The sequence below is a fragment of the Agaricus bisporus genome, assembly GCF_000300575.1.
Source record: "Agaricus bisporus var. bisporus H97 unplaced genomic scaffold AGABI2scaffold_4, whole genome shotgun sequence".
NCBI classification, from domain to species: Eukaryota; Fungi; Basidiomycota; class Agaricomycetes; order Agaricales; family Agaricaceae; genus Agaricus; species Agaricus bisporus.
In genome coordinates, this window is record NW_006267367.1 from 354,161 (window position 1) to 380,028 (window position 25,868).

The following is a 25,868-nucleotide window of genomic DNA, read 5'->3' on the forward strand; positions in this document are numbered from 1 at the left end:
TGAGGAGAGATGATGACGACTCGGACGAAGAGGAAGTCGTAGAGGACAGTGACGAAGAAAGCGACGACGCAAAGGCCGCCGCCGTACCAAGCCAGACTGATTCCAACCTTTGGAACCAGTTCTCAACACCCCCAGCGGAACTCATGACGACTCCGCCACTCCCATCTCCCATCGATGCGTCGCCGTCGACGTACGGGCTCCCCACCCCCTCTCCAGCACTCCTGGACCACCCCGCGTTGAACGCACGTACACCTCCCCGCACACACGAGGTCTTGCCAGATTTAGACAAGACTCCCACCACACCTCGGGTAATGAAAATTACCGAAGCCGAAGCTTACGCGCTCAAAGTTCGAGCGGCAAACGACACAGACAGTCACGTCATGACAGGCGTCAAAATGTCATCAAACCAGTTCGAAGAAAACATCAACAAGTCGAAGGAGATAGTTGGCGAGATTGTAGACGAAGAGATTCGGAGCTCATCGCCCGACCTTCCGTCCGAGCCATGGACGTTTTCTGACAACCAAGTCGCTGGCTTCAGAGAAAATCTAAATGGGATTCTCAACAGCATGGCCCGTATCACACCTAGGATGGCGACCAACCCGGACGCTATCGCTTTTGAACTTGCCAAATTCGTAGGCAGGCTTATCAATTCTGAGTGGGCTGAAGTTAAGGTTGGACATGAGTCCATCGCATCAGTCATCAGAGAAGCAGCAACATACCGTACTCCGGTCGACATTCCCCCTCCCCCTCCGGTGAAGAACGTTTCGTTCGCGCCGACCCCCATCCCTACCCCAGCAAGTGCTCCGACTCCTATGGAAGTCGATGCGTCCCCACCAAGGATTCCGGCCGCCGCCAAAGGCAAAAAGAAGGCCACCCCTCCTCCCCCAACTCCGCAACATCGGAACACCACCTCGCCGGTGTTCACGTCTCCCATCAAAATCAGCGCGGTTCCCAAACCGCTGGTTCAACCATCAAAGTCTGGCAAACAAGGTAAGCCAGTCACGTCATACATGCCAATCAAGCTGTCGGTGGCTACCAAGCTGACAGCACCTAATGAGACGCTAGCGGGAGTAACGCCCCGTATGCCCGTGTCCGGTTCCAGCCGGCATGCTATGGGCAGAGACGCTAGCGGGAGTAACGCCCCATCCACCAGTGCAGTTTCTGCTGCCGGCAGGAATAGAGACGCTAGCGGGAGTAACGCCCTGTCGAACCCACCCAAGAGTGGTAAAGGTGCTCCAGGTAAGTCAGGAGCATCTGCAACAGCAGAACACGGGAATCGGTCCGGTCCTCCCCCAATCCCCCTCCACTCACGCCCAGACGCTCTATCCAGGAGTGCCGAAATGAAGAACAACGCGCGCGCGTTCGCATCGCGTGTTACCAAATCATACGCCCAGGCGGCTAAACAGTCTGCGGCGCCTACCGTTCCTGCCCCTATTGTCATGGATGAAACTATCCAGTGGGCATATGCATTGAGAAAAAGGTGTCCTGAGATGTCGATGGAGGACACCTTGAAGGCAGTAGCTCCGGTGGTCAACACACCGCCCAGCTCAAACGAAGTGATTGTGCCAAAGTCGAAGAAGGCGCTCGCGGCTCAAAAAGCCGCCCAAGGAATTACGGGTGGACTCAATCAGAAGTCCGCTCAGTTCGCTTTCTCTCACATCGTCCAACCGGAGCGTTTCGGGGACATGGGGAAAGTAGTCGATGCCATGAACAGGTATCTGGTTTTCCACAAATCACAAATGAGGGTTCAAAATGGCCGCTTATTTAAAAATGTAGTCCACTTTTATCTTAACTTAGTACCGTCTAAACAGGGGTACATGTTGATAAGAGAGTCGTTATACAAAGCATTGGAGGTAGAGCTCCCTGAAGGGGACAGCGATCTCCCCAATGCGCCGCAATCTGTTGCCCACTTGATTTTGAAAGGGTTCGATTATTATACCAGTCAGTATAACAAACGCCCGGAGGATATCCTCACGGGGGACCAAGTAATTGAAGCTATGGGATCGGTTGATCAATTCCGTGGCTTGGAATGTGTCAGAAGGCCAGCCGTTGTCAGATCTCGAGGATCAAGGGACATGGCGGTTGCGTTTGTAGATGTCTGGGACTCAAAGACTGGGTCGCGTACGAAGGACTTAGTCAATAAAGTATATCATATTAGAGGAAAGCTCATTAAAGTAGAATACGCTAGGCAGAGAGAATTCGTTCCGCAGTGTCAGAAATGTTGGAAATGGAACCACGGTACATCCCGGTGTCGCCTCAGCCATCAGCTGTGCGCCCGATGCGGTCAGCCTCACATGACCAAGAACCACACCGTCTTCGCTACTTGTTGCGGAGCGGCTATGAAAAAGGAGGATTGGACAGGAGAGTGCAAGCACGAGATAAAGTGCATTAATTGCAAAGGCAACCACACCGCCGACTCCACCAAGTGCACGTACAAATGGCACCAGAACAATATTTCGTGGCACGATCAAAGGCGCGCTACGGATATGGCAATCGAAAGGGAGAAGCGCGATAACAGGCGCCGAACTATCCACCAAGCTCGCCAACTTGACGACGAGCAAATTATCGAAATCCCCTCTTCCTCTGAATGAATTGTACAACAGAAAGAGACATTAACACTATTAGCAGACCTAAACAGTCCGCACCACGTTTGTTACAATATTTAACAATTCTATCATTCAATGCGCGTAAGAGTTGGGAAACCACCTCTATCATATTAGACAAGTGTGCCGGATATGTGGACATCATTATGTTCCAAGAACCGGGGTGGAAGGGTGTGAGGAGGCAACCTTCTACTAAGAACAAGGAGGGCGACGTGGCGTGCGGCCCTCCTTTGCACAACTCGTGGCGCCCGTTCACGGAAGCTTTTGACAACAGGGATGAATCTAGAGCAGCCAGGCGGGTACTCACATACATCAACAGACGATTGGACGTTTTCAAACCACAACTCCGGTCAGACATTCTCAAACATCGTGACGCATCATTAGTCACTTTGCATATTCCTCAACCTCGCAGGGGTATACCCCACAAGTTCAACATCCTCAATGTCTATAATGATGGGGAAACACATGCGGCGGTGCATGAACTTAGACGGATCACTGAAACTTTGCCACGGATATCGTTGTGCGCAGGAGATTTCAATATCCAAGATCGTACATGGGACGAAGGAGCAGTCAATCAAATAAGGCCCTCGTCTCCCTTCATGCGACTTCAGGAGCTGTTCACAGACCTGGAAATTCAATACGTGCACCCTGTTAACAGAGGAACGCCAACGAGGATACCAGACGATGCTGAATCGCAGGCATCTGTCATTGACTTGGTCGCAGCATCAGCGACCCTGATCAACCAAGAAGGATTCCACTACAAAGTGAAGGTGGATGATAGAGAGAGGTGGGGGTCGGATCACCGGCCTCTTCAGATAGAGGTGCCGATATCGGGGAGTGAGCCTGAGATGAGGTGCAAAAGAAAGATTGAAGCATGGTCTGAAGAGGAGGATGACTATGTGACACAGATATGCGGAGACTTAGGCAGAATGGTAGAGAACGTTTCTGAAACAGCGGAAGATTTGGAAATGACTATGGGAAGAGTGTCTACTGCGTTCGAAAGGGCATGGGAGGAGTATTCAGAGGAGAGGAAACCGAGCCGTCACGGGAAGAAGTGGTGGAATGAGGATTGTAAAAAGGTGTACCAAGAAATGGGGGAAAATGGTGGGCCTAGGAATAGAGAAATGCGCAATAAGATGAGGAAGACTTTGCGTATTGCGAGGCGTCAATATTTTGATAAACAGATTCATAATATGGTTAGTGACAGGAAGAGACCATGGGACTTGATGCCGTGGACTAGAGAAAGGAAGATGCCGGCGGTGGAGGCGATCCTAGATAGTGAGGGAAATTCATGCAACAACGAGGAGAAATTGTTTGAAACCCTTCACAACACGTACAATGCGGCGGATAATAGGGAGGTGGATATGAGCAGCATGTATAGAGAATTAGAAGAACTTGAGGAGAGGGAATGGGTGAAGTTCTCTGTTCAAGAATTTCACGACGCGCTCAAGAATTGTGCCAAGAACACGGCACCTGGGCCAGACCACGTCTCTTGGAGATTGTGGAAGCGATTTGCTACAGATGACACAGTCTGTCAATTCATCACAAAGATAGCCAATGCCTGTTTTGATACTGGGTATTGGCCTCAACACTTCAAACAGTCCATTTCAGTGATCATTCCGAAACCGGGCAAACCATCATACGACAAGGCCAAATCCTTCAGGCCTATCGTTCTACTCAACACAATGGGGAAACTCATTGAAAAAATGATCGCGTGGAGGCTTCAGTTTGAGAGTATTGAAGCCGGCGTCATCCATCCTTGTCAAACCGGAGGTATACTCCAGAGATCGGTCGAGGATGCAGCAGTCGCACTGACACATCATGTTCGTACGGCGTGGGCGAAGAAAAAGGTGACTTCAGTTTTGGCTTTTGATGTAGCACAATTCTTTCCTTCTCTAAATCATAACGTTCTTTCAAAAATATTCAAACATTTTGGATTTTCGGCTAGTGTAGTTTCTTTTTTCTCTGACTATTTAGTAGGAAGAAAAACGCAATATTCCATAGACAATATTACCTCTCCGTTATTCGATAGTAATGTAGGAGTTGGACAAGGTAGCGCATTGTCACCTATACTCTCTGCTTTGTATATAGCGCTGTGTTTTCATTTACTGGACAAATGGGTCAAAGACAAGGAAGACCGTATTCATTTTCCTTTAATCTCTTTTCTTTCTTTTGTAGACGATGGACTTCTTGTTGCTACGGGGGATTGTAGAATGGACACACATGATACTCTAAAAGAGGCGTATGCCCAAATGACTTCCATTTTCAAGGACTTTGGCCTGGTTATGGAACACACAAAGACAGAATTATTCAATTTTGCGGACTCCGCCCGTAACAAAAATTCACCAAATCCCAGTATCAATTTGGGAGTGGCCCCCTTCACTCGTGAATCTCCATGCGTCCCTAAAGATGTGTGGAGATATCTCGGGATCATGTTTGATCACAACCTGACCTTTCGCGATCACGTCAAATTCTATTCCACCAAGTCGGTTTCTGCAGTTTGTTGCATGAAGTCGCTTGGGAACTCCAACCGAGGATTGACGCCTAAACAGAAGCGCCTCCTCTACATTTCGTGCATCCAACCAATAGCGACTTTTGGACTACGCTGTTGGTACAAACCGGGAACGAGAGCATTCAAAACTAACATCAAGATGCTCCGTCTCACACACAACCAAGGGGCACGCTGGATTACAGGCGCGTTCAGGACTTCTCCTATGGGAGCCATGTCGGCCGTGGCTGGTCTCATGCCTCTCCACCTCCAACTCAAGAAGCTGTTTGAGAGATCGGTCATCCGCATCAACACGCTTCACCCGCACCATCCCGTTCTTTCATTATTAGAGCAGCGAAAAGCCAAAGGATCTACCCTACATCCCAACGCCTTGGAACGCAAGTCCAAGACAATCCGCAAAGTCATCAAGTCTCCGCTCGACTCGGTGATTGACAACCCTTCCTCAGAGATATTCGACCCCCTCTCTGAACATATCAAACCTGGACATCAGCTTGTGGACCGACATCCAGACAAAGTCAAATTCGTTCTCATGCCAAAGAATTGCAAACACAGAGACAAATACCACAGCAAATTGAACCTTGCTCCCGTAACAGAACCGAACGCCTTGCATCTGTTTACAGCAGGCGTCAAACACAAGTTCAATCCGAGCGTACCCATACCGCATTGAACTCACTCGCATATAGCGCTTGTCACAGTCTTCAAAGGACAAGCCATAACATCTAAAACGAGGGCCGCCGGAAGGCGGGTCAACAATGAAACAATTGTCGGATGGTCTACATTTCTGGCATTAATCAAAGCACACAAGAAGCTTCAAAAGGGATGGTCTATTTCCAAGGTCGTTCTTTACACTACGTCCCAGTTGATCGTCAAGAATCTGATGTCAACTAACTCCAAACCGCTTGGATCACAGCTTTCTATTGCTATATCCTTAGCCTTCGACGCAATCGCTACAGACTTCCCAGAGGTCGATATTGAAGTACGAGGCTTTAACAAATCGTGGGCCACGGCTCCGGGTACCTATACAGAGGACTCGGGAATGTTACAGCCGTTGGCTCAAAGAGCATATTATTCAGCGGAGACCGCAAGGACGTTTACAGAGCGCTCCCTTTCTTTCCCTCAATCTGTGTCGTATCACTACACGAGGCAGAAAACTACGCGAGACGCCATCCAGCTATGGCAAATACGTTTCCAAGGAGTCCGCACGCCGAGCGAGCCGCCACCACACATGCTGTCTTCGGATAGTAGAGGAACGCGCCGAGGACTTTTAGTCCGCTCGTTAGGATCCAACGTGCCGCCACCACACATTCTGCCTTCGGGTAGTATAGGAACGCGCTCAGGACTCGGGAACAATTTAAGCGGGCCGCCACCACACATGCCGTCTTCGGATGGTAGAGGAACGTGCCAAGGACCCACGGTCCGCTCGCAAATGCAAAGTTCACCACATCATATCCAGACTTGCTTCAAAGGTAATAGCTGGTATGAAATTACTGACAAGGAAGGCAATGAAGCACTTCCGAGTCACCTTCAAGGTGGTCCATGGTTCCAAACATATCAAGGAGTCAAGGCCGCAAACAATTCGCCACTTTTCGCTCGTCTTATGCGAGTTATGTGCAATCACGCACCGGTTGGGGAATACAGAGTGAGGTTCTTCCCAAAGGAGCCTTACAAATCATGTCAATGCGATCTCAAGTCACCAGAGACGCGTCAACATCTACTAACGGTCTGTCCTCTGTTCGTGAGGCGGATCAATCACTATGACTTGGACGGAATCACTACTATACATGGACTTATTCTGTTCCTCCAAGATAATCCCCAAGCGTTCAGTTTCGAACCACCGGAACTGCCGCGACTTGCAGACGAAAGCTGGCCGGCGTATAGGAGAGAGTTGGAGTTGGCTAGAGACGCGGAGAATAAAAGGAGGAAAGAGAAGAGGCTTCCTCCAATGACCGGACCAATCTTCTTGCACGAGTCGATTGAGTTCGTAAGGCATTGGAACGTGTGGGAGATAGATGACGGATGGGGAGATATCTTCTGTGCGATGGAGAAAGGGATTAAGCCTGTGTCGCAGGCGGTGTTGAAAAGAGGTAGAAGAGGGTTATTTTTCTTTTATCTCATCTATGAACGTTTCTGTTTCTTTGTCTACTTAGCTGTACTTGTATTCAGATTCGAACAGTCTCTTCTTTCTTTTTCTTTTTCTCTTATGGCTTCGACCTTGTCGGCTGGATATCTTCGCGTAGAGTAGTTAAGTACAGGTGATGAAAAGTATGGGGAACGCGTCATGGCACCCTTTAAGTAGTTTTGAAATAAACTATGATGATTACAAAAAAAAAAAAAAAAAAAAAAAAGATAGAGGTTGCAGTGGCGATCCTAACAAGCCTAGAAACGAGCTGAACGGATAAGAACTGACTGAGCAATCCCAAGAACAAACTGTGGACAGACTGTAAGAAGCTGTATTGAGTTCTAACAACTTGTACTCACCTGTGGACAGACTGTAAGAAGCTAAGGCCTCTGAAGCGTCCACAGGGGAGTTCAACCATACATGACTAAGCTATCATGTGAGTACAACACCCGGATATCTCTAAGTCCATCAACAACCAAGTGTAGACTGCTTGCTCACACTCTAACACTCCTCGCGCACCGTCGCCTTCGGCTTCGGTGCTCTCCTCGAAGCGCCCCATCTCGCCAGGGTCTTCTTCTTCCGGTCCTTCTGTCGCTGCCATTTCGGTGTGCAGTGATGATGACTCTTCCATGGTTCTCGACTACGAGGCCGTTACTCCTCGTCCCAGTTCCCCTGCGGCGCCGATTGACAACACAGTAATCGTTGAAGAAATTAAGGAAAACCTCAACGATGCATTCGACTCCCTCACACTCTTTTCCTTCTCCAAATGGAGAGAGTATTTACTCAAGGGTAATCCTACACTCATGGATAATGAATTCGACATTATCTATACTCATTTTAAGCATAGATTGAGGAAACTTTCCCCCCTCATCCGCCCCCTCCTCCTAGCAGTTGAAGCGCCTGCATCCGCAGCTGACGCACCTGCTACACGTGTAAATCCGCGGGACGCACAGCCACCCGCTGAGTCATCCAAGGCTAAACCTCCGAAGAAGAAGGTCTGAGTCGAGCCGGCTCCACCTTCTGACGTCACTCCTCCGGCAACGGCCCCACTCATGGAAGTGGATGAGCCGGCCGCTCCACATCAAGCGTCTGGGAAGGCGCCCACCAAACCCCTTCCCATCCCAAGTTCCAAGCGCGCGCCTCCTCCCTCTAGCGCCCCTTCAGTTTCGTTCCGCGCTCCTTCGGCGCCTCGCAAGAGACGCCAAGGCAAGCACACTGCACACGGCGCTTCGCGCCGTGCCATTATCCTGACACCGCCAGCCGACTCTCCGGTTACGGCGGCTTCCTTTACTCCAGAGGTTATTAATAGCCTCAATCAACTCATCAAGAAGGACATCAAGTCTGACGTCGTCCTTACTCATTCCTCGGTCGAAGGCAACGGTATTTGTATTGCCGCCTCCCGTGTTCCCTCTCCTGCCGAAATCTCCTTTGTGCTCAAGCACGTTCGGCGAATTTTTCCAAGTCCGAACGTCCCCATCGGCCACTCCCCCATCACATCAACTTCATATTTGAAGATTGTCGACATTCCGCACGTGCCAGCCTCCTCTAAGGAGTGGGCGCTCAAACAACACGAGGCGTTCACTAGCGCCCTCAACAAGTCTCCGGTCGGCGCTTCGCTGGCCAAGTTAATCAAGCACAAGCCGCGCTTCATGCGCGCCTCGCCTCATTCCAACTCATGCTGGGCATGGGTTGACATTCACGACACGGTGTCGGGCAGCAATGCTCGCAATTACATTTCCAAGTTTGTGTCCATTGGCGGCACGAACTGTCAGATCAAGGGCGCTCGCCCTCATTCCGGCTCCGTCCATTGCGCTCGCTGTCAGCGCTGGGGCCACCATTCAGACCAGTGCCGTGCCAAGTGCGCGCGCTGCCCACTCTGCTCCAGCCCCCACACAGAGGCCAATCATCTCAAGTGTGTTGACGCTAAACGCATCGACGTGCGCCAATGCGCAAATTGTACCGCGGCTAAACGCCCGGCGGACAAGCGCTCTCATTCCTCTACGGACGCGAAGATATGCCCGTTTTGGAAGAACAGGTTCGACCGTGCATGGCTCAAGCGCCAGTTCCCCGCGTGTTCGACTTAAGGTGTACAGACAGCCGTCGCCGGGTTGGGTCGGTGGATTCTGATGGAGAACTGGAAAGGTTGCATAGCGGTTTTAGGAGGGAGAAACAGTAGTGGTGAGGAACAACTTCTCTGAGGATTTCAAGTGACTTCGGGTCCACCTCAATTTTTCATTTTCATATTCGATATGTTTACTTCCGTTGAGGGACTGCGAGTGCCCTAACGTTCCGTTACTATGTAAGGTGGATTGTCTGACTGCTTGGTTTCGTCCCGGGACCCTTTATGTTTGTAACAATGTCTCGACTTGTTTTTGTTTTGTTTCTTTTCTCTTTCTTGATAGCGCTTGACCTCGTCGCGCTGGATACGGTTTTGTAGATAGAATACTGTTGTTCTGGGCCTCTGTAAACTGGCGAGTGTAGTAAGCCGTGGGAACGTGTCGTGACACCCGACGTACGAGTAGTATTGAAATATACTTACGTTGATTACACAAAAAAAAAAAAAAAAAAAAAGTTGAGATGAAGTCAGTTCCTTATCTCAATGCTGTAGGTGCCCTTCAGTATCTGGCCACTATGACTCGCCCCGACATTGCCTATGCTGTCTCCTATCTCGGGAGGTTCAACTCGAACCCAGCTCCAGCTCACTGGCTAGCAGTCAAACATCTGTTCCGCTATCTCATTGGGACTATGCACTACAAGCTTGTCTATCGAGCTAGTGACTCTGAGGAACTCTTCACTACCTACTCGGATGCCTCTCACGGAGCCTGCAAGGCTACAGGTCGAGCTACGGGTGGTTATGTGACTCTAGTCTCGGGTGCTGCTGTAGGTTGGTCTTCTAAGCGCCAGCCATTTGTGACTCTCTCGAGCACTGAGGCCGAGTTTGTTGCTGCCGTCAAGGCTGGCAAGGAGATCAAGTGGACTAGGAATATCCTGACTGAGTTTAGCTTCCCCCTTACACTTCCTTCGACTCTCTTCGTTGATAACAAGTCAGGAATCAGTGTAGCCAAGAATCCAGAGCATCATGGGCGCATGAAGCACCTAGACCTGCGCTTCTACTGGCTCCGGGAGGCTGTTGAAGAAGTACTCATTGATCCTTTATATGTTTCGACTCACGAGCAAGTGGCCGACATCCTCACCAAGGCTGTGGCAAAGAAGGTAGTCGAGTTTGCTGTTCCACTATTAGGACTTGAGTAGACTGGCTAGATCAAGGGGGTGTGTTAGAGTGTGAGCAAGCAGTCTACACTTGGTTGTTGATGGACTTAGAGATATCCGGGTGTTGTACTCACATGATAGCTTAGTCATGTATGGTTGAACTCCCCTGTGGACGCTTCAGAGGCCTTAGCTTCTTACAGTCTGTCCACAGGTGAGTACAAGTTGTTAGAACTCAATACAGCTTCTTACAGTCTGTCCACAGTTTGTTCTTGGGATTGCTCAGTCAGTTCTTATCCGTTCAGCTCGTTTCTAGGCTTGTTAGGATCGCCACTGCAACCTCTATCTTTTTTTTTTTTTTTTTTTTTTGTAATCATCATAGTTTATTTCAAAACTACTTAAAGGGTGCCATGACGCGTTCCCCATACTTTTCATCACCTGTACTTAACTACTCTACGCGAAGATATCCAGCCGACAAGGTCGAAGCCATAAGAGAAAAAGAAAAAGAAAGAAGAGACTGTTCGAATCTGAATACAAGTACAGCTAAGTAGACAAAGAAACAGAAACGTTCATAGATGAGATAAAAGAAAAATAACCCTCTTCTACCTCTTTTCAACACCGCCTGCGACACAGGCTTAATCCCTTTCTCCATCGCACAGAAGATATCTCCCCATCCGTCATCTATCTCCCACACGTTCCAATGCCTTACGAACTCAATCGACTCGTGCAAGAAGATTGGTCCGGTCATTGGAGGAAGCCTCTTCTCTTTCCTCCTTTTATTCTCCGCGTCTCTAGCCAACTCCAACTCTCTCCTATACGCCGGCCAGCTTTCGTCTGCAAGTCGCGGCAGTTCCGGTGGTTCGAAACTGAACGCTTGGGGATTATCTTGGAGGAACAGAATAAGTCCATGTATAGTAGTGATTCCGTCCAAGTCATAGTGATTGATCCGCCTCACGAACAGAGGACAGACCGTTAGTAGATGTTGACGCGTCTCTGGTGACTTGAGATCGCATTGACATGATTTGTAAGGCTCCTTTGGGAAGAACCTCACTCTGTATTCCCCAACCGGTGCGTGATTGCACATAACTCGCATAAGACGAGCGAAAAGTGGCGAATTGTTTGCGGCCTTGACTCCTTGATATGTTTGGAACCATGGACCACCTTGAAGGTGACTCGGAAGTGCTTCATTGCCTTCCTTGTCAGTAATTTCATACCAGCTATTACCTTTGAAGCAAGTCTGGATATGATGTGGTGAACTTTGCATTTGCGAGCGGACCGTGGGTCCTTGGCACGTTCCTCTACCATCCGAAGACGGCATGTGTGGTGGCGGCCCGCTTAAATTGTTCCCGAGTCCTGAGCGCGTTCCTATACTACCCGAAGGCAGAATGTGTGGTGGCGGCACGTTGGATCCTAACGAGCGGACTAAAAGTCCTCGGCGCGTTCCTCTACTATCCAAAGACAGCATGTGTGGTGGCGGCTCGCTCGGCGTGCGGACTCCTTGGAAACGTATTTGCCATAGCTGGATGGCGTCTCGCGTAGTTTTCTGCCTCGTGTAGTGATACGACGCAGATTGAGGGAAAGAAAGGGAGCGCTCTGTAAACGTCCTTGCGGTCTCCGCTGAATAATATGCTCTTTGAGCCAACGGCTGTAACATTCCCGAGTCCTCTGTGTAAGTACCCGGAGCCGTGGCCCACGATTTGTTAAAGCCTCGCACTTCAATATCGACCTCTGGGAAGTCTGTAGCAATGGCGTCGAAGGCTAGGGATACAGCAATAGAAAGCTGTGATCCGAGCGGTTTGGAGTTAGTTGACATCAGATTCTTGACGATCAACTGGGACGTGGTGTAGAGAACGACCTTGGAAATAGGCCATCCTTTTTGAAGCTTTTTATGCTCTTTGATTAATGCCAGAAATGTAGACCATCCAACAATTGTTTCTTCGTTGACTCGCCTTCCGGCGGCCCTCGTTTTAGATGTTACGGCTTGACCTTTGAAGACTGTGACAAGCGCGATGTGCGAGTGAGTTCGAAGCGGCAAAGGTACGCTCGAATCAAACTTGTGTTTGACGCCTGCTGTAAACAGATGCAGGGCATTTGGTTCCGTTACGGGAGCAAGGTTCAATTTGTTGTGGTATTCGGCTCTGTCATCGCGATTCTTTGGCATAAGCACGAATTTGACTTTGTCTGGATGTCGGTCCACAAGCCGATGTCCAGGTTTGATATGTTCAGAGAGGGGGTCGAATATCTCTGAGGAAGGGTTGTCAATCACCGAGTCGAGCGGAGACTTGATGACTTTGCGGATTGTCTTGGACTTGCGTTCCAAGGCGTTGGGATGTAGGGTAGATCCTTTGGCTTTTCGCTGCTCTAATAATGAAAGAACGGGATGGTGCGGGTGAAGCGTGTTGATGCGGATGACCGATCTCTCAAACAGCTTCTTGAGTTGGAGGTGGAGAGGCATGAGACCAGCCACGGCCGACATGGCTCCCATAGGAGAAGTCCTGAACGCGCCTGTAATCCAGCGTGCCCCTTGGTTGTGTGTGAGACGGAGCATCTTGATGTTAGTTTTGAATGCTCTCGTTCCCGGTTTGTACCAACAGCGTAGTCCAAAGGTCGCTATTGGTTGAATGCACGAAATGTAGAGGAGGCGCTTCTGTTTAGGCGTCAATCCTCGGTTGGAGTTCCCAAGCGACTTCATACAACGAACTGCAGAAACCGACTTGGTGGAATAAAATTTGACGTGATCGCGGAATGTCAGATTGTGATCAAACATAATTCCGAGATATCTCCACACATCTTTAGGGACGCATGGAGATTCACGAGTGAAGGGGGCCACTCCCAAATTGATACTGGGATTTGGTGAATTTTTGTTACGGGCGGAGTCCGCAAAATTGAATAATTCTGTCTTTGTGTGTTCCATAACCAGGCCAAAGTCCTTGAAAATGGAAGTCATTTGGGCATACGCCTCTTTTAGAGTATCATGTGTGTCCATTCTACAATCCCCCGTAGCAACAAGAAGTCCATCGTCTACAAAAGAAAGAAAAGATATTAAAGGAAAATGAATATGGTCTTCCTTGTCTTTGACCCATTTGTCCAGTAAATGAAAACACAGCGCTATATACAAAGCAGAGAGTATAGGTGACAATGCGCTACCTTGTCCAACTCCTACATTACTATCGAATAACGGAGAGGTAATATTGTCTATGGAATATTGCGTTTTTCTTCCTACTAAATAGTCAGAGAAAAAAGAAACTACACTAGCCGAAAATCCAAAATGTTTGAATATTTTTGAAAGAACGTTATGATTTAAAGAAGGAAAGAATTGTGCTACATCAAAAGCCAAAACTGAAGTCACCTTTTTCTTCGCCCACGCCGTACGAACATGATGTGTCAGTGCGACTGCTGCATCCTCGACCGATCTCTGGAGTATACCTCCGGTTTGACAAGGATGGATGACGCCGGCTTCAATGCTCTCGAACTGAAGCCTCCACGCGATCATTTTTTCAATGAGTTTCCCCATCGTGTTGAGTAGAACGATAGGCCTGAAGGATTTGGCCTTGTCGTATGATGGTTTGCCCGGTTTCGGAATGATCACTGAAATGGACTGTTTGAAGTGTTGAGGCCAATACCCAGTATCAAAACAGGCATTAGCTATCTTCGTGACAAATTGGCAGACTGTGTCATCTGTCGCAAATCGTTTCCACAATCTCCAAGAGACGTGGTCTGGCCCAGGTGCCGTATTCTTGGCACAATTCTTGAGCGCGTCATGAAATTCATGAACAGAGAACTTCACCCATTCCCTCTCCTCAAATTCTTCTAACTCCCTATACATGCTGCTCATATCCACCTCCCTATTGTCCGCCGCATTATACGTGTTGTGAAGGGTTTTAAACAACTTCTCCTCATTGTTGCATGAATTTCCCTCACTATCTAGGATCGCCTCCACCGCCGGCATCTTCCTTTCTCTAGTCCACGGCATCAAGTCCCATGGTCTCTTCCTGTCACTAGCCATATTATGAATCTGTTTATCAAAATATTGACGCCTCGCTACACGCAAAGTCTTCCTCATCTTATTGCGCATTTCTCTATTCCTAGGCCCACCATTCTCCCCCATCTCCTGATACGCCTTCTTACAATCCTCATTCCACCACTTCTTCCCGTGACGGCTTGGTTTCCTTTCTTCTGAGTACACCTCCCATGCTCTTTCGAACGCAGTAGACACCCTTCCCATAATTGCTTCCAAATCCTCCGTTGTTTCAGAAACATTCTCTATCATTCTGCCTATATCTCCGCATATCTGTGTGACATAGTCGTCCTCTTCCTCAGACCACGCTTCAATCTTCCTCTTGCACCTCATCTCTGGTTCACTCCCTGAAATTGGTACCTCAATTTGAAGGGGCCGATGATCCGACCCCCACCTCTCTCTGTCATCCACTTTCACTTTGTAATGGAATCCTTCTTGGTTGATCAAGGCCACGGACTCTGCGACAAGATCAATGACAGATGCCCGCGATTCCACATCGTCTGGTATCCTCGTTGGTGTTCCTCTGTTAATGGGGTGCACATATTGAATTTCCAGGTCTGTGAACAGTTCCTGAAGTCTCATGAAAGGAGAAGATGGTCTGATTTGATTGACCGCTCCTTCGTCCCATGTACGATCTTGGATATTAAAATCCCCTGCACACAACGATATTCGTGGCAAAGTCTCAGTAATCCGTCTAAGTTCATGCACCGCAGCATGTGTTTCCCCATCATTATAGACATTGAGGATATTGAACTCATGAGGTATACCTCTACGCGGTTGTGGAATATGCAAGGTGACTAATGATGCGTCTCGGTGTTTGAGGATATCTGACCGGAGTTGTGGTTTGAAAACATCCAGTCGTCTGTTGATGTAAGTGAGGACCCGCCTAGCCGCTCTATCTTCATCTCTGTTGTCGAAAGCCTCTGTGAAAGGACGCCACAAATTGTGTAAAGGAGGGCCGCACGCCACGTCGCCCTCCTTGTTCTTAGTAGAAGGTTGCCTCCTCACTCCCTTCCACCCCGGTTCTTGGAACATAATGATGTCCACATATCCGGCACACTTGTCCAACACGATAGAGGTGGTTTCCCAACTTTTACGCGCATTGAATGATAGAATTGTTAAATATTGTAATGATCGTGGTGCGGACTGTTTAGGTCGGCTAATAGTATTAATGTCTCTTTCTGTTGTACAATTCATTCAGAGGAAGAGGGGATTTCGATAATTTGCTCGTCGTCGAGTTGACGAGCTTGGTGAATGGTTCGGCGCCTGTTATCGCGCTTCTCCCTTTCAATAGCCATATCCGTAGCGCTCCTTTGATCATGCCACGAAATATTGTTCTGGTGCCGCTTGTACGTGCACTTGCTGGAGTCGGCAGTGTGATTGCCTTTGCAATTGATGCACTTTATCTCGTGCTTGTACTCTCCTGTCCAATCCTCCTTTTTCCTAGCCGCTCCGCAACAAGTAGCAAAGACGGTGTGGTTCTTGGTCATGTGAGGTTGACCGCATCGGGCGCACAGCTGATGGCTGAGGCGACACCGGGATGTTCCATGGTTCCATTTCCAACATTTCTGACACTGCGGAACGAATTCTCTCTGTCTAGCGTATTCTACTTTGATAAGTTTGCCTCAAATATGATATACTTTATTGACTAAGTCTTTTGTACGCGACCCAGTCTTTGAATCCCAAACATCCACAAACGCGACCGCCATGTCCCTTGATCCTCGAGATCTGACAACGGCTGGCTTTCTGACGCATTCCAAACCACGGAATTGATCTACAGATCCCATAGCTTCAATTACTTGATCACCCGTGAGGATATCCTCCGGGCGTTTGTTATACTGACTGGTATAATAATCGAATCCTTTCAAAATCAAATGGGCAACAGATTGTGGCGCATTGGGAAGGTCACTATCCCCTTCAGGGAGTTCTACCTCCAGCGCTTTGTATAATGATTCTCTTATCAACATGAACCCCTGTTTGGACGGTACTAAGTTAAGATAAAAGTGAACAACATTTTTAAATAAGCGGCCATTTTGGACCCTCATCTGTGATTTGTGGAAAACCAGATACCTGTTCATGGCATCGACTACTTTCCCCATGTCCCCGAAACGCTCCGGTTGGACGATGTGAGAGAAAGCGAACTGAGCGGACTTCCGATTGAGTCCACCCGTAATTCCTTGGGCGGCTTTTTGAGCCGCGAGCGCCTTCTTCGACTTTGGCACAATGACTTCATTTGAGCTCGGTGGCGTGTTGACCACCGGGGCTACTGCTTTCAAAGCGTCCTGCATCGTCATCTCAGGACACTGCTCTTTCAATGCTTTGGCCCACTGTATAGTTTCTTCCATGACAATGGGAGCGGGGGCAGTTGGTGCCGCAGACTGTTTCGCCGCCTGGGCATAAGACTTGGGAACACGTGCTGCAAAAGCGCGCGCGTTGTTCTTCATTTCAGCGCTCCTGGACAGAGCGCTTGGTTTGGAATGCATAGGAACGGGGGGAGGACCTGGATGAGTTCCATGTTCTGCTGTGATAAATGCTCCTGACTTACCTGGAGCACCTTTACCGCTCTTGGGCGGGTTCAACGGGGCGTTACTCCCGCTAGCGTCTCGACTCCTACCGGCAGCAGGAACTGCACTGGCGGACGGGGCGTTACTCCCGCTAGCGTCTTTGCCCATAACTTGCCGGCTGGAACCGGACTCGGGCATACGGGGCGTGACTCCCGCTAGCGTCTCATTAAGCGCTGTCGGCTTGGTAACCACCGACAGCTTGTAAGGCATATATGAAGTGACTGGCTTACCTTGTCTGCCAATCTTAGAGGGTTGGACCAGCGGTTTGGGAACCGCTGATACGCCTCAAAAATATTTGCGCAATTTTACGCAATTTTTAGGCTATTATTACCAGATATATACGGTTCTCGCGGAGTAGCTACCCGAGTACTAAGTCGAACCCTTCATAGAAATTTAGGAAAAATACGACAAATCCTAATTATATTCGTCAGCAGTCTATAACTAGTAGACTCTCCATTCCTTCTTGATCTTATACCACCACCTTCCCCTTTGGGACTTTGGTGTGGAAGAGCGTCTTAGTTGGAATACATATTGTTTCTTAGGGATAACGCTTGATATCTCGCGACCCCTGCAGTGTTCACAAGTATGGCCGACCACCGTGATTGCCCGTACCCCGCCCGCCCATCCCGCCCGCCGTCACCGACGGGTTCAGTTCGAAGCTCTGCTTCCAAACGCAGCACTCGTTCCATGTTCGCTGGAGCATTCAAAGCTGCCAAATCCACTGTCGCATCTCTTGGGTCGCCCAAACCGAAGAGAAGAAACTTCATCGAAGCAGGATTCGAAGAAATTGCTGCAAAGGAGAAGACGCTCATGGAACGAGCGGAATTAGAGATTGTTCCTACGTCGCAGGAGAGTGAGAAGGAGCTTGAGGAACTCAAGGAAGAGATACTAGCTTTGAGGAGGTATGCTGAGGACTCAGATGATGATGAGGAAGTGGCAGAGAGCAGTGATGAAGAAAACGACGACGCAAAGGCCGCCGCTGTACCTAGTCAGACTGATTCTAACATCTGGAATCAATTTTCAACTCCCCCAGCGGAACTCATGACGACTCCGCCCCTCCCATCTCCCCTCAATGCGTCCCAGTCGACGTACGGGTTCCCTACTCCCTCCCCAGCACTCCTGGACCACCCCGCGTTGAAGGACATGCGTACACCTCCCCAAACACACGAGGTCTTGCCAGATTTGGACAAGACTCCCACCACACCCCGGGTAATGAAAATTACCGAAGCCGAAGCGTACACGCTTAAAGTCCGAGCGGCAAATGACTTGGACAGCCATATCATGACAGGCGTCAGCATGTCGTCAAATCAGTTTGAAGAAAACGTCAATAAGTCGAAGGAGATTGTTGGCGAGATTGTAGATGAAGAGATTCGGAGCTCATCACCCGACCTTCCTTCCGAGCCATGGACATTTTCTGAAGACCAAGTTGCGGGCTTCAGAGAAAATTTAAACGGGATCCTTAACAGCATGGCCCGTATTACACCCAGGATGGCGACCAACCCGGATGCCATCGCCAAAGAACTGGCAATATTTGTGGGCAGAATCATTAACTCCGAATGGGCCGAAGTCAACGTTGGACATATGTCCATCGCATCAGCTATAAGAGAAGCGGCAACTTATCATACTCCTGTCGATATTCCCCCTCCCCCTCCAGCGAAGAACGTTACTTTCGCGCCGACCCCCATCCCCACACCAGCAAGCGCACCTACCCCTATGGAAGTAGATGCGTCCCCACCACGGATCACGGCCTCCGCTAAAGGAAAGAAAAAGGCTTCCCCTCTTCCCCCGACTCCGCAACATCCAGTCACCACCTCGCCGGTGATCGCGTCACCCATCAAGATCAGCACGGTTCCCAAACCGCTGGTCCAACCCTCAAAGACTGGCAAACAAGGTAAGCCAGTCACCTCTTACATGCCAATTAAGCTGTCGGTGGTTACCAAGCCGACAGCGACTAATGAGACGCGAGCGGGAGTCATGCCCCGTATGCCCGAGTCCGGTCCCAGCCGGCAAGTTATGGGCAGAGACGCTAGCGGGAGTAACGCCCCGTCCGCCAGTGCAGTTCCTGCTGCCGGCAGGAATAGAGACGCTAGCGGGAGTAACACCCCGTTGAACCCGCCCAAGAGCGGTAAAGGTGCCCTAGGTAAGTCAGGGGCATCTACCACAGCAGAACACGGAACTCGTTCTGGTCCTCCCCCTGTTCCCATGCACTCCAAGCCGAATTCTCTATCTAGGAGCGCAGAGATGAAGAACAATGCGCGTGCGTTCGCTGCACGTGTCGTCCCCAAATCCTATGCCCAGGCGGCTAAGCAGTCTGCGGCGCCAACCGCCCCCGCTCCCATTGTCATGGAAGAAACCATTCAATGGGCAAAAGCATTACGAGAACAGTGTCCTGAGATGACGATGCAGGATGCTTTGAAAGCAGTTGCTCCGGTGGTCAATACGCCACCGAGCTCAAATGAAGTCATAGTGCCAAAGTCGAAGAAGGCGCTCGCGGCTCAAAAAGCCGCCCAAGGGATTACGGGTGGACTCAATCGGAAGTCCGCTCAGTTCGCATTCTCCCACATCGTTCAACCGGAGCGTTTTGGGGACATGGGGAAAGTTGTCGATGCCATGAATAGGTATCTGGTTTTCCATAAATCGCAGATGAGGGTCCAAAATGGCCGCTTATTTAAAAATGTTGTTCACTTTTATCTTAACTTAGTACCGTCCAAACAGGGGTTCATGTTGATAAGAGAGTCGTTATATAAAGCATTGGAGGTAGAGCTCCCTGAAGGGGACAGTGATCTCCCCAATGCTCCGCAATTGGTTGCCCATTTGATTTTGAAGGGCTTTGATTATTACACTAGTCAGTACAACAAGCGTCCGGAGGATATCCTTATGGGCGACCAAGTAATTGAAGCTATGGGATCGGTTGATCAATTCCGTGGCTTGGAATGCGTTAGAAAGCCAGCCGTTGTCAGATCTCGAGGATCAAGGGACATGGCAGTCGCGTTTGTAGACGTTTGGGATTCGAAGACTGGGTCGCGTACGAAGGACTTAGTCAATAAAGTATATCATATTCAAGGAAAATTAATTAAAGTAGAATACGCTAGGCAAAGAGAATTCGTTCCACAGTGTCAGAAGTGTTGGAAATGGAACCACGGTACATCCCGGTGCCGCCTCAGCCATCAGCTGTGCACCCGATGCGGTCAACCCCACATGACCAAGAACCACACCGTCTTTGCTACCTGTTGCGGAGCGGCAAGGAAAAAGGAAGATTGGACAGGAGAGTGCAAGCACGAGATAAAGTGCATCAATTGCAAAGGCAATCACACAGCCGACTCCACCAAGTGCACGTACAAACGGCACCAGAACAATATTTCGTGGCACGATCAAAGGCGCGCTACGGATATGGCAATCGAAAGGGAGAAGCGCGATAACAGGCGCCGAACTATCCACCAAGCTCGCCAACTTGACGACGAGCAAATTATCGAAATCCCCTCCTCTTCTGAATGAATTGTACAACAGAAAGAGACATTAATACTATTAGCAGACCTAAACAATCTGCACCACGTTCGTTAAAATATTTAACAATTTTATCTTTCAATGCGCGTAAGAGTTGGGAAACCACCTCTATTGTGTTGGACAAATGTGCCAGATATGTGGACATCATCATGTTCCAAGAACCGGGGTGGAAGGGTGTGAGGAGGCAACCATCTACCAAGAATAAGGAGGGCGACGTGGCGTGCGGCCCTCCTTTACACAATTCGTGGCGTCCGTTCACGGAGGCTTTCGACAATAGAGATGTAACGAGAGCGGCTAGGCGAGTGCTCACATACATCAACAGACGACTGGATGTTTTCAAACCACAACTCCGGTCAGACATTCTCAAGCATCGTGACGCATCACTAGTCACGTTGCACATTCCTCAACCTCGTAGGGGTATACCTCACAAGTTCAACATCCTCAACGTCTACAATGATGGGGAAACACATGCGGCGGTGCATGAACTTAGACGGATCACTGATACTTTGCCACGAATATCGTTGTGTGCAGGGGACTTCAATATCCAAGATCGTACATGGGACGAAGGAGCGGTCAATCAAATCAGACCCTCTTCTCCCTTCATGAGGCTTCAGGAGCTGTTCACAGACCTGGAAATTCAATACGTGCACCCTGTTAACAGAGGAACGCCAACGAGGATACCAGACGATGCTGAATCGCGGGCATCTGTCATTGACTTGGTCGCAGCATCAGCGACCCTGATCAACCAAGAAGGATTCCACTACAAAGTGAAGGTGGATGATAGAGAGAGGTGGGGGTCGGATCACCGGCCTCTTCAGATTGAGGTGCCGATATCGGGGAGTGAGCCTGAGATGAGGTGCAAAAGAAAGATTGAAGCATGGTCTGAAGAGGAGGATGACTATGTGACACAGATATGCGGAGACTTAGGCAGAATGGTAGAGAACGTTTCTGAAACAGCGGAGGATTTGGAAACGACTATGGGAAGAGTGTCTACTGCGTTCGAAAGGGCATGGGAGGAGTATTCAGAGGAGAGGAAACCAAGCCGTCACGGGAAGAAGTGGTGGAATGAGGATTGTAAAAAGGTGTACCAAGAGATGGGGGAAAATGGTGGGCCTAGGAATAGAGAAATGCGCAATAAGATGAGGAAGACTTTGCGTGTAGCGAGGCGTCAGTATTTTGATAAACAGATTCATAATATGGCAAGTGACAGAAAGAGACCATGGGATTTGATGCCGTGGACTAGAGAGAGGAAGATGCCGGCAGTTGAGGCGATCCTAGATAGTGAGGGAAATTCGTGCAACAACGAGAAGTTGTTTGAAACCCTTCACAACACATACAATGCAGCGGATAAAAGAGAGGTGGATATGAGCAGCATGTATAGAGAGTTAGAAGAATTTGAGGAGAGGGAATGGGTGAAGTTCTCCGTTCAGGAATTTCATGACGCGCTCAAGAATTGTGCCAAGAATACGGCACCTGGGCCAGACCACGTCTCTTGGAGATTGTGGAAGCGATTTGCGACAGACGACACAGTTTGCCAATTCGTCACGAAGATAGCTAATGCCTGTTTTGACACGGGGTATTGGCCACAACATTTCAAACAGTCCATTTCGGTGATCATTCCGAAACCGGGCAAACCGTCATACGACAAGGCCAAATCTTTTAGGCCTATCGTTCTACTCAACACGATGGGGAAACTTATCGAAAAAATGATTGCGCGAAGACTTCAGTTTGAGAGTATTGAAGCCGGCGTCATCCATCCTTGTCAAACCGGAGGTATACTCCAAAGATCGGTCGAGGATGCAGCAGTCGCACTGACACATCATGTTTGTGCAGCTTGGGCGAAGAAAAAGGTGACTTCAGTTTTGGCTTTTGATGTAGCACAATTCTTTCCTTCATTAAATCATAATGTTCTTTCAAAAATATTCAAACATTTTGGATTTTCGTAGTGTAGTTTCTTTTTTCTCTGATTATTTAGTAGGAAGAAAAATGCAGTATTCCATAGACAATATCACTTCTCCTCTATTCGATAGTAATTTAGGAGTGGGACAAGGTAGCGCATTGTCGCCTATACTCTCTGCTTTGTATATAGCGCCGTGTTTTCATTTACTGGACAAATGGGTCAAAGACAAGGAGGACCGTATTCATTTTCCTTTAATATCTTTTCTTTCTTTTGTAGACGATGGACTTCTTGTTGCTACGGGGGATTGTAGAATGGACACTCACGATACTCTAAAAGAGGCGTATGCCCAAATGACTTCCATTTTCAAGGACTTCGGACTTGTTATGGAACATACTGTACAAAGACGGAATTATTCAATTTTGCGGACTCCGCCCGTAACAAAAACTCGCCAAACCCCAGCATCAATTTGGGTGTGGCCCCCTTCACTCGTGAATCTCCATGTGTCCCTAAAGACGTGTGGAGGTATCTCGGAATCATGTTTGATCGCAATCTTACATTTCACGATCATGTCAAATTTTATTCCACCAAGTCGGTCTCTGCAGTTCGTTGCATGAAATCGCTTGGAAACTCCAATCGAGGATTGACGCCTAAACAAAAGTGCCTCCTCTACATTTCGTGCATTCAACCAATAGCAACCTTTGGACTACGTTGTTGGTACAAACTGGGAACGAGAGCATTCAAAACTAACATCAAGATGCTCCGTCTCACACACAACCAAGGGGCGCGCTGGATTACAGGCGCGTTCCGAACTTCTCCTATGGGAGCCTTGTCGGCCGTGGCTGGTCTCATGCCTCTCCACCTCCAACTCAAGAAGCTGTTTGAGAGATCGGTCATCCGCATCAACACGCTTCATCTGAACCATCCCGTTCTGTCATTATTAGAGCGGCGAAGAGCCAAAGGATCTACCCTACATCCCAACGCCTTGGAACGCAAGTCCAAGACGATCCGTAAAGTCATCAAGTCTCCGCTTGACTCGGTGATCGACAACCCTTCCTCAGAGATCTTCGACCCCCTCTCTGAACATATCAAACCTGGACATCGGCTTGTGGACCGACATCCAGACAAAGTCAAATTCGTGCTCATGCCAAAGAATCGAGATGACAGAGCCGAGTACCACAACAACCTGAACCTTGCTCCCATAAAGGAACCGAACGCCTTGCATCTGTTCACAGCAGGCGTCAAACACAAGTTTGATCCGAGCGTACCGCTGCCACGTCGAACTCACTCGCATATAGCGCTTGTCACAGTCTTCAAAGGACAAGCCATAACATCTAAAACGAGGGCCGCCGGAAGGCGGGTTAATGATGAAACAATTGTCGGATGGTCTACATTTCTGGCATTAGTCAAAGCGCATAAGAAGCTTCAAAAAGGATGGCCTATTTCCAAGGTCGTTCTTTACACCACGTCCCAGTTGATTGTCAAGAATCTGATGTCAACTAATTCCAAACCGCTCGGATCACAGTTATCTATTGCTGTATCCCTAGCCTTCGACGCCATTGCTACAGACTTCCCAGAGGTCGATATTGAAGTACGAGGCTTTCACAAATCATGGGCCACATCTCTGCCTTACTCGTCTGAAGAGTCTGGCCTTCTGCAACCTTTAGCCCATAGAGCATATTATTCAGCGGAGACCACAAGGACGTTTACAGAGCCCTCTCTTTCATTCCCTCAATCTGCTTCGTATCATTACACGAGACAGAAAACAACGCGAGACGCCATTTACCTATGGCAAACCGGTTTCCAAGGAGTCCGCACGCCGAGCGAGCCGCCACCACACATGCTGTCTTCGGATAGTAGAGGAACGCGCCGAGGACTTTTAGTCCGCTCGTTAGGATCCAACGTGCCGCCACCACACATTCTGCCTTCGGGTAGTATAGGAACGCGCTCAGGACTCGGGAACAATTTAAGCGGGCCGCCACCACACATGCCGTCTTCGGATGGTAGAGGAACGTGCCAAGGACCCACGGTCCGCTCGCAAATGCAAAGTTCACCACATCATATCCAGACTTGCTTCAAAGGTAATAGCTGGTATGAAATTACTGACAAGGAAGGCAATGAAGCACTTCCGAGTCACCTTCAAGGTGGTCCATGGTTCCAAACATATCAAGGAGTCAAGGCCGCAAACAATTCGCCACTTTTCGCTCGTCTTATGCGAGTTATGTGCAATCACGCACCGGTTGGGGAATACAGAGTGAGGTTCTTCCCAAAGGAACCTTACAAATCATGTCAATGCGATCTCAAGTCACCGGAGACGCGACAACATCTTCTAATAGTCTGTCCTTTGTTCGTAAGGTGGATCAACCATTACAACTTGGACGGAATCACTACAATACGAGGACTTATCCTCTTCCTCCAAGACAATCCCCAAGCGTTTAGTTTCGAACCACCGGAACTACCGCGAATTGCTGATGAGAGCTGGCCGGCTTATAGGAGAGAGTTGGAGTTGGCAAGAGATGCAGAGAATAAAAAGAGGAAAGAGAAGAGGCTTCCTCCACTGACAGGACCGATCTTCTTGCACGAGTCGATCGAGTTCGTAAGGCATTGGAACGTATGGGAGATAGATGACAGATGGGGAGACATCTTCCGTGCAATGGAGAGAGGGATTAAGCCTGTGTCGCAGGCGGTGTTGAAAAGAGGTAGAAGAGGGTTATTTTTCTTTTATCTCATTTATGAACGTTTCAGTTTCTTTGTCTACTTAGCTGTACTTGTACTCAGATTCGAACAGTCTCTTCTTTCTTTTTCTTTTTCTCTTATGGCTTCGACCTTGTCGGCTGGATATCTTCGCGTAGTGTAGTTAAGTACAGGTGATGAAAAGTACCGGGGACGCGTCATGGCACCCTTTAAGTAGTTTTGAAATAAACTATAATGATTACAAAAAAAAAAAAAAAAAAAAAAAAAAAACTAGTAGACTCTCCTTCCGTTAACCGGAAAGCTCAGATAAGACTGGTGAATCTAGTATTCCTGATGTCTCTCTGTGTATATGGAGGATAGAAGCACAATAGCAGGAAAACTGTACTGCACACCCAAAGACTAGCTGGTCGTATTGGACCAATGAACCATACAGACTATCCCTACAAAGTCACGGGTTCTAATTATCAGAACTTCAAGTAACTAGAGGCCGATCGCTCGGTAGCTACCTCTATACCCGGAAGCCAGATGAGGAAATTACCTGATACAGACACAGATATGATAAGATAAACTTATCTAGATTAGACTAGACGTACCTGAGAGTCGAAACGATGACTTGGGACTTCAGGCTATTCTAAGAAAAGGTGTTCCTGGGATGAACCTTGGGTCTGGTAACAGATCCTACTAAGGACACATCCTGAGGCACTTCCCTGGGCAGGAACTCCGAATTCCTGATCCGATCCGACCGAAGGAGGG

General features: G+C 48.8%; 8 protein-coding genes across 8 annotated transcripts; 6 read left to right on the forward strand and 2 right to left on the reverse strand.

Annotated features, from left to right (window-relative positions):
- Nucleotides 1–2,048: 2,048 nt before the first annotated feature.
- On the forward strand, nt 2,049–2,462 carry AGABI2DRAFT_45156 (hypothetical protein; the record flags this gene model as incomplete). Its single annotated transcript, XM_006459660.1, has 1 exon — nt 2,049–2,462. A coding segment is annotated over one exon (414 nt), but the record flags the coding sequence as incomplete, so codon positions are not given.
- A 125-nt stretch (nt 2,463–2,587) lies between these two features.
- On the forward strand, nt 2,588–3,964 carry AGABI2DRAFT_66980 (hypothetical protein; the record flags this gene model as incomplete). The annotated part of the gene is made up of 1 exon (XM_006459784.1): nt 2,588–3,964. A coding segment is annotated over one exon (1,377 nt), but the record flags the coding sequence as incomplete, so codon positions are not given.
- Nucleotides 3,965–8,724: 4,760 nt separating this feature from the next.
- Nucleotides 8,725–9,297, forward strand: AGABI2DRAFT_43097 (hypothetical protein; the record flags this gene model as incomplete). Its single annotated transcript, XM_006459656.1, has 1 exon — nt 8,725–9,297. A coding segment is annotated over one exon (573 nt), but the record flags the coding sequence as incomplete, so codon positions are not given.
- Nucleotides 9,298–14,276: 4,979 nt separating this feature from the next.
- On the reverse strand, nt 14,277–15,653 carry AGABI2DRAFT_68292 (hypothetical protein; the record flags this gene model as incomplete). The annotated part of the gene is made up of 1 exon (XM_006459785.1): nt 14,277–15,653. A coding segment is annotated over one exon (1,377 nt), but the record flags the coding sequence as incomplete, so codon positions are not given.
- A 125-nt stretch (nt 15,654–15,778) lies between these two features.
- On the reverse strand, nt 15,779–16,066 carry AGABI2DRAFT_45153 (hypothetical protein; the record flags this gene model as incomplete). Its single annotated transcript, XM_006459659.1, has 1 exon — nt 15,779–16,066. A coding segment is annotated over one exon (288 nt), but the record flags the coding sequence as incomplete, so codon positions are not given.
- A 1,539-nt stretch (nt 16,067–17,605) lies between these two features.
- Nucleotides 17,606–20,515, forward strand: AGABI2DRAFT_116796 (hypothetical protein; the record flags this gene model as incomplete). The annotated part of the gene is made up of 1 exon (XM_006459786.1): nt 17,606–20,515. The coding sequence occupies one exon, from the start codon at nt 17,606–17,608 to the stop codon at nt 20,513–20,515; it is 2,910 nt and encodes a 969-aa protein (XP_006459849.1).
- Nucleotides 20,512–21,744, forward strand: AGABI2DRAFT_68236 (hypothetical protein; the record flags this gene model as incomplete). The annotated part of the gene is made up of 1 exon (XM_006459787.1): nt 20,512–21,744. A coding segment is annotated over one exon (1,233 nt), but the record flags the coding sequence as incomplete, so codon positions are not given.
- Nucleotides 21,745–23,178: 1,434 nt separating this feature from the next.
- Nucleotides 23,179–25,278, forward strand: AGABI2DRAFT_116798 (hypothetical protein; the record flags this gene model as incomplete). The annotated part of the gene is made up of 1 exon (XM_006459788.1): nt 23,179–25,278. One exon carries the CDS (start codon nt 23,179–23,181, stop codon nt 25,276–25,278), a length of 2,100 nt encoding a protein of 699 aa, XP_006459851.1.
- Nucleotides 25,279–25,868: the final 590 nt, after the last annotated feature.